General features: G+C 43.2%; 1 protein-coding gene across 1 annotated transcript in view; it reads right to left on the bottom strand.

Annotated features, from left to right (window-relative positions):
* Positions 1 to 705: 705 nt before the first annotated feature.
* Positions 706 to 8,663, bottom strand: part of HERPUD2 (HERPUD family member 2) — a 48,847-nt gene continuing 40,889 nt past the window's right edge. The window contains exons 8-9 of the mRNA XM_040353232.1: positions 5,062 to 5,173; positions 706 to 1,594 (exon numbers count right to left, since the gene is read on the bottom strand). Coding sequence (XP_040209166.1) covers positions 1,430 to 1,594; positions 5,062 to 5,173 — 277 coding nt within the window. The 3' untranslated portion in view covers positions 706 to 1,429. The remainder of the gene's footprint in view (positions 1,595 to 5,061; positions 5,174 to 8,663) is intronic.

The following is an 8,663-nucleotide window of genomic DNA, read 5'->3' as shown; positions in this document are numbered from 1 at the left end:
TGCACCGATTGGCGGGACGTGGAGGTTAGGCTCGGATTAACATCCTGCATCACTCATTGGGTTTTTGGAGCCAATCCAGACACACAGGCCAGGGGAGGAGGCAAATCTCTTGATGTACATGCAAAAATGATTCCTATGTTTGTGAGTGCAACTTTCTACTTCTGATTTAGATTTTTAATCATTAAAAAACTGTATTACACTTGGGCAGCTGTGCGCTCTCCATCCCTTTATATATGTTTCAGTTGTAGGTGTGCTGCCTGGCAGGGGGTGCTAACTGGCAGATGGAGTGTCTAGGGTGTTAGGGTACAGCGTCAGGGGTGCTGTAAGGCAGGTAAGTCCAACAACTGATCTGTATATATATATATATTATTATTATTTTGATAATGCAAGCCCTGTATTAGCCTGAAACTAAGGGGGGGGGGGGGCTAAAATTCAATTTAATTCCTCATTTATAATGAGTATCTGAGAAAGTCTTGTCCTCAGAAAATAGTTGTCCCCACTGACGATTATTTTAGCCTGTGTCTAAAGGCTTTGGGTTTACGCCGATGAGCAAATGCAGCTTGCTTTGGACATCGGTTTAAGATGCTTCTGAGAACCTTCAGAACTCACGACGTGCGCACATGATGTCCTCAAAATTATTTTTCATTCCTATTCATTTGAGATGAAGCATTTCTTAAGTGGACAAAAGCCCATCAACACAGGCGCTTTAGATTATAGACCTTGTGATTTATTAGATTTATCACGATAACTAGAATGTAATACCCATGCACACAGGCAAGGACACATTCAAAATCTTTCAAAAGAAATGTCATTATGGAAAAAAAAAAAAAGGAGTAAAAAAACTAAATATTCACTTGAATAAGAAGTGGTAATAAGTAAATTGCCTTTCCAGTTTTCTACCATCTTCTAAAAACGGAAATAAAATGACTGTATCTATATAGCTGTCAAACCATGTGGGGAGTTATTGATTTCTACATACAAGTTCAGAATGATCATATCATCCAAAGCTTACTTTGCATGGCTCTCTTTTGCCTTTGCATGCACCACAACTTTCAATGCATTATACTAAATGTGTACTTGTTTTCTTCATTCATAGAAACAATATTCAAAAGAAATGTATTAAGATTTAGGATGGTTAAGCTTCAATAGAAAAAAAAAAATCACCACCTAGTAGTATCATTCCAGAAACTTTCTGTTCATTCAAAACTAAATGGAAGACATGTACCTTTATTTCTCTTTGACAAAGAGAAGAGGACTACAAAAAATGAGTAAAGAAAAATGTATGTTTGTGCTTAAAATATTAATACTGAGGGAGTCAAGCAATAGATACTGCTTTAAAAAATTCAAAAATAGGACATAAATTGAGATTGCACAAGTGTATTTTGAAATATTGGTTTCCTGCAAGAACCTGCAGTTAGCAGTCTCAGGTCTAGTTTACTTGTGGGGGTCCCTCAGGTATAAGAGAGGTGAAAAACGTGGTTATAAATGACCAAGCTGATGCCACAATTCCTGGACGAGGAGCTGCAGCAGCAGCAGCCTCTTCTGCCACATCATCTGCTCCTTCCTCCTGAACTCCTTCATCCATACGACGCTCCTGAATAAAAGAACAGAAAAGGGATTTAGTATAAAATAAAGAAAATACTACATACACAAAATTACAATTAAAATTCCGATTACAAGTACTTAGCGTCAGGATTTTTTGGCACGTGCAGTTTTCAGTACCAGAGCAATTTAAGGGTACTGTTGTTTTTGTTAGTTTTGGATAAAATAGGAATGGGTAAAGTACAATCAAAGGCAAAGATTTTTTAGTCATGGATAGCATGGAAGGCGATTAGAACACCCCGTCAGGTTTTTATTGCGTGAAAGGAGTACAGTACAGTAATGGAACAGATGTGCATGTTGGGTACAGTGATAGAACAACAGTTGGGGGTACAGTGGTAGGGTAAATGAGCAGGAGGGTACAGTGGTGGAAAAGATGTACAGGGGGTGCAATAAAAGTTACTGAAAGCCATTTCCAGTCAGTAGCTAAGGACATCAGTTTGCAGAAGAACACCTGGACCCTTCCTCCTCTTGTTTAAATCCTGCAGCAGGTATAATTCCTCCCCCCCCCCTTTCCAAAGTTGCGAAGTTTGAGCTTGATCGCATTGGTGCTGATCCGAGGCATGAAGGTGCAAGAACAAGGAATCATCTGAGGTGTGACGGTGCAGGAAATGGGGTGATCGTATGTATAAAGGTTCAGGAAGTAGGGTGATCTGAGGTGTGATGGTGCAGGAATCGGGGGTGATCTGAGGTGTGATGGTGAAAGAATTAGGACGATCTGCGGAGATTCAGGAACTGGGGCCTAATCTGATGTCTGTAGGTTCGGGAAATGGACTGAAGGAACAGGAATTGCAGCTGATCTGGGGTGTGAATGTGCAATAACTGGGGTGATCTGAGATGTGAAATTGGGCTTATTTGTAGTGTGAAGGTGCAGGAATTGGGGTGACCTGAGGTGTGAAGGTACAGGAATTGGGGTGACCTGAGGTGTGAAGGTACAGGAATTGGGGTGACCTGAGGTGTGAAGGTACAGGAATTGGGGTGACCTGAGGTGTGAAGGTACAGGAATTGGGGTGACCTGAGGTGTGAAGGTACAGGAATTGGGGTGACCTGAGGTGTGAAGGTACAGGAATTGGGGTTGATCTGAGGTCTGAGAGTGCAGGAGCTGGGGTTGATCTGTGCTGTTAAGGGGCAGGACCGAGGACTAAAATATCAGGATTCACTACTGGAAAAGCCTGTTTGCTTTTAAAGTCCTCTCAGCAAAAAATCTTTGAAGAAGTAAACACCCTTTCAGGATTGGTCCAGTTCTCAAAGTGCACAATCAGTGCTTAAAGTGAACACCACACAAATCTTCTGCCTGTGAATAATATGCTCCAAGCTGTAGATTGTGTTGGTAAAACCCAGGAACCAGTGTAAATACACAAGGATACCTTTGGCTTGCCTTATCCATGAGGCTGGACCTATTAGAGTTTCAGGCTTTACCCATCGGGTCTTTAGGGTCTGGGAACCATGGAAATGGACCACAACCCTGGACCTGTATAGAACCCTGAGGTTAAATACATGAGTTGTACTACCTGCCAAGGTGAGTGCCTAATACCAGCGCTCAAAGCAAACATTACAGGCTGGCCCCACATGTACAAACCAAGGGGAACCAATCTGGAAACTCTAGCAAGAAATTTATTAACATAGAATGGGCAGGGTTATATTGTGTGCTTTGGAAGTGACCGTAGCATATTTTTTACTAGTGCAAAGTCACCCATTGCCTAAGAATACAAGTCCTGTACTAAAAACCCTCAGCTTTACATACACTTTAATATTAGGGTTATAGTTATTTACAATTAGGGTTACTATAGTTACTAGGATTTGATGCTATTAAAGTTTTTGTTATTGAAGTATTAGTAAAGTCTAGGGTTGGCTTAGGCCCCATTCACACTTGCGAATGGGGCAGGCTGTGATTATCCGCTGGGAACTGAGCTGGGTTTTGTCAAGCTGCGATTACCTGTGGGTGATCAGCCATGGACGCAGACTTCACAAGTGTGAAGTGGGCCTAAACGATTTAGCACTGTAGAGCAGCAGAATTATAAGGAGCTGGAGTTTTATACAACTCATTGGCTGTCAAACAAAATTCCAATACCAATTTTAGGTGGACTAAACTATTAAATCAATAAGAATATAACTTCTTAAGCAGGGTATACGCGTTGAGTTTTTTATTTCTCAACCAAAAGGTTAACTACTAGCCGACCGCGCACCGTCTACGGCGGCAGGTCGGCTCTCCTGGGCGAGAGCACGTAGTATAACGTCTGCTCTTTGAGCCGCCACTAGGGGCGCGTGCGCGCCACCGGAGGCGCGCCCGCTCGCCCCCCGCTCGCCCCCGACTCCCGTGGGTGTGCCCGGCGGGCTCGATCGCCGCCGGGCACCCGCGATTGCTCGTTACAGAGCGGGGACCGAGAGCTGTGTGTGTAAACACACAGCTCCCGGTCCTGTCAGGGGGGGGGGGAATGCTGATCTTCTGTTCATACAATGTATGAAGAGAGGATCAGCGTTTCCCTTAGTGAGGCCACCCCTTCACTGCCAGTGGCATTTTTATAGTAATCCAATGCATTTTTATAGCACTGATCGCTATAAAAATGCCAATGGTCCCAAAAATGTGTCAAAAGTGTCCGAAGTGTCCGCCATAATGTCGCAGTACCGAAAAAAAAAAAAAAAAACGCTGATCGCCGCCATTACTAGTAAAAAAAATATATTAATAAAAACGCCATAAAAATACCCCCTATTTTGTAAACGCTATAACTTTTGCGCAAACCAATCAATAAACGCTTATTGCGATGTTTTTTTTACGAAAAATATGTAGAAGAAAACGTATCGTCCTAAACTGAGGAAAAAAAACTTTGTTTTATATATTTTTGGGGGATATGTATTATGGCAAAAAGTAAAAAATATTCATTTTTTTCAAAATTGTCGCTCTATTTTTGTTTATAGCGCAAAAAATAAAAACCGCAGAGGTGATCAAATACCACCAAAAGAAAGCTCTATTTGTGTGGAAAAAAGGACGCCAATTTTGTTTGGGAGCCACGTCGCACGACCGTGCAATTGTCAGTTAAAACGGCGCAGTCACGAATCGCAAAAAGTCCTCTGGTCTTTTGGCAGCAATATGGTCCGGGGGTTAAGTGGTTAAACGAAAAAAAAAAACACCAATGCATTAACACAAATGATGCATATGCAGGGATCTCTTCTGCTTCGTTATTGTATCCGACAGGGATATTGTATACGAATACAGAAATTAGCGCCGCAGACATTGGCTGCAAGCGCTGATCAAATGCTTGTTTTCCAGCATGACCGTTCTACAGAAGCGAATCGTTACATTGGCTTCTTTTGAACAGACACACAACATTACACACATACCAAATGTCATCCGGTTTCTACTGAACCGGCTGACTTTCAGTACGTGTATACCCAGCTTTAGGGGTCATTGGGATCAGTAGAAGCCTTTGGCACATTATGCATACAATTTCCACAACAACTCACCATTTCCAAAAGCTCATTGTTGTTCACTCTATCTTGATTCACATCTGCTGCATTGTCTCTTACTTGTGGCTGGCCTTCTTCTTGTCTAAAAGGAAACCATCCAGCTTGGTGCCTACACGTTGAAATTTAAAGGTTGCATTAGAAACAAGCCCTACAACACACTGAAAGTCTAAAATTTTTTTACAATAATGCATTCTCCGTCTTTCTTTATTTTAGCTTTCATTTTATCTTTCCGTGCAATACAATATCGTTGTACAGGGCAAGTAAGTATGACCTTATTTTACCCCCCCCAAAAATATTTTAATATCACTTAGCATAATTACTAGAAATAATAATGATGATGTACATAGAATATGGAGGCTGCTATTGGAGAACTTGGCCTGAAAATGATTTGCCTGGCTGTCTCTGGCTTAATTTAATAACATAGACTAAGCATGCAAAAGGTCAAAACCTTATTTGCAGATTTGTTCTAGTTCAGTGTCTCAAAGTGCTGAAGCTACCAAGTAGTAATCATTCAAAAATAAATTTCCCCATGACCAGGGCGGTAAAAAAAAAAAACAAAAAAAAAAAAAAACAACAACATGTATGTTTATGAATAGAACTTTCATCTGAAATTTCTTCTAACCATCAATTCTTTTAACCTCCATCTCAGCCCATGCTGAGGGGAAAGAAGGCACTGATGATGAAGCAGACCTGCATCAACCTCACTCTGCATCAGCGTACTTAAACAAGATCAAACAATACGAGTTGCTTATGGGCAAGTCTAGCCATACACATGTGGATTTCTCTCAATCAACCTGCTGACTGGGGAATAAATCCACTAAACAGCATGGATGGAGGGGAGGAATCTTCGGTGCCTACTATTTTAATCAGACGGCTATAGTACCAGTGACTGGCCAAATACAGTGGGAGATGCAGATAGGATGCAATCACTGGCTGACAATTTTCCACCCATCCAGTTCCGTCAATTTGTAAACCTGACTTTTGATGAGCCACATGGTACCTACAGGGCCACCCATGGTTTAAATTTTGTCCATTGCCGTGGGAATTGCCTGACATTTGAGCTGTGTATGGCTAGTTTAAGCATTTGCATTGCATTGTTGCAACACAAGCACCAGCACATTTGGATCCTATTGCTGTGGAGTCAATTAATGCAAGCACTAGCACCTGTCATCTGGATCATATTGTTGAGAACCACTAAATGAACTGCACTATATGGTTTTAAAAGGTTAAAGCCGAACTCCGGGAAAACATTTTTTTCCCCCCCATGTCCTTGTTGCCGATCTCGTACCTTCACCAAGTATGTCACCCATGTTCTTCTAAGCTCTGTAGTTCCTCTGCAATAGGCTGCTGAACTTTCTGAAAAAAACTTTATTGCCTGGTCGCTTCCTGCTTGTCCTCCCGTAACCTCAGCCAGCGGTCTGATATGCCCCCTTGTAGTTCTAACAAAGAGGAAGCATACATGTAGTGGGCGGAGGGGGTCTCACAGCCCCCGGTCTGTGCCTCCCATGGAGGAGGTGTCCTCTGCTCCTGCCAGCAATCAGCCCCCATTCCACCTCCACTCTATCCCTGCCGCACCGCAACCCGTGCAGAGCAGGGATTATTATCAGAAATCACTTGTATGACACAGCGGGGATCTCCCGCTGTGTCAGGTATTGTATACAAGAACACGTTTGCTGATGTTCTGTCTCCCGCCGGTATGGGAGGCAGGACATCAGAGATCGTGTTCTCATATACAATACCTGACACAGCGGGAGATCCCCGCTGTGTCATACAAGTGATTTCTGATAATAATCCCCGCTCTGCACTGGTGGGACAGACATGGTGGTCCCTAACATGCGGCATTGGTTTTAATTTATAATGTATGGCTTGCTGGCTGCAGAATGAGGGGTGCGATTTATTTTGAAGTGGGCGAGTTTACATGTACAAGGGGGGGGGGGGGAGGAGAGAGAGAGAGAGAGAGAGAGAGAGAGAGAGAGCCCCGTCCCGAACGGAGTGGTGTTAACCCTGTCCAGTTGTCCTACCCTCTGCCTATTTAATTATCGACAACAACATACACACTATTTATTCTGTAGTCAAAGATTCCAAGAATGTTTGACACAATGGGCATTTTTTTCACTTATTTAACAGTGAACAGAAGTGAATGCTGAAGTTTGGATATGATTTTTTACATAGTTATATTGATCCCAAGTAAGTATGCATCACTCATATCTGACCCATCCCCGTGTAATCTGCAAATCACTGTAGTAGTCACCACTAGTAAAGTGATAGAAGCAGTCTTCTAGATTCAGTCCTGAGTGGCTGCAATTCTGTATAGTAACCACAGTGGGTTGCTCACGTCAAACAGGTGCCATTTAAAGAAAGCCTTGTATCTCTTATTTAGTAAATAAACCTCATTGTATCAAAGGTAAATCCACTCTGCACTGCAAGTGCACTTGAAAGTGCAGTCGCTGTATATCTGAGGGGAAGCTCTGCCAATTTTATCATCCAATCATGTACAAGCAAAAATGCTGTGTTTTTTTTTTTTTTTCCTTGCATGTCCCCCTCGGATCTACAGCGACTGCACTTCCAAGTGCCCTTGCAGTGCAAAGTGGATTTAACTTTAGTAAATAAACTCCAATGTGTTCTCTGAGTAGACAGGGTGAAGAGGTGGGGCAGTGACATCATAATCTCCACTCCAAAAATATTGGCCCGGAGACAGATTAACTGCTTGCCAACCATATACTATAATATTATTTTTTATATATATATATATTACACATACATACATAATATATAAATAAATCACATACATGCATACATACATACATGGCAGAAAGGCGGCTCTCCTGTGCAGAATCACGTACCTGTACGTGATCTTGCACTTCTGGGTCTGAGGCACACCCCGTTGGCAACCCGATGTGATTGGACACAGCAGGGGCCAATCAGCGGATCACCCCCCCCACTTCTGTCCCACCGATCATTCGGGACAGTAGCATACTTTAATCTCCCCTTATGTTAACCCCCTCCCTGCCAGTGTCATTAGTACAGTGACAGTGTATATTTTTAGCACTGATCACTGTATTAGTGTCACTGTTCCCCTCAAAAAAAGTGTCACAAGTGTCCGATCTGTCCGTCGCAATGTTGCAGTCCCGCTATAAGTCGCTGATCGCCGCCATTAGGGTTGTCCCGATACCGAGTATTTGCACGAGTACTTGTACTCGCGCAAATACTCCCGATGCCTGATAGAATACTTTTTATTTTTTTCGAGTGCGGGTGGAGAGGGGGTGGAGTGCGGGTGGAGAGGGGGCGGAGAGCGGAGCAGCTGCCGCCTTAGACAAAGCAAAGTCAATCCCCCCCCCTCCCCCCGCCGCTGCCGACATCTAGTACTATGCGCTGGGGGAACACAACAGCTGTCATTTGCATTTGAATAGCTGTGGGTTTCCCCGCCGCGCCATCATGTATAGCCCCTCCCCCTTGCCCGGGCACTTTGATACGACGGGTGACCGGTCTATCAAAGTTTCTGGGCAAGGGGGAGGGGCTATACATGACGGCGCGGCGGGGAAACACACAGCTATTCAAATGCAAATGACAGCTGTTGTGTAACCCCAGCGCATAGTAAC

The sequence above is a fragment of the Rana temporaria genome, chromosome 5 (assembly GCF_905171775.1).
Source record: "Rana temporaria chromosome 5, aRanTem1.1, whole genome shotgun sequence".
In the NCBI taxonomy this organism is placed as follows: Eukaryota; Metazoa; Chordata; class Amphibia; order Anura; family Ranidae; genus Rana; species Rana temporaria.
Note: the sequence above shows the minus strand (reverse complement) of the source record. Positions and strands in the feature narration are given on the sequence as shown.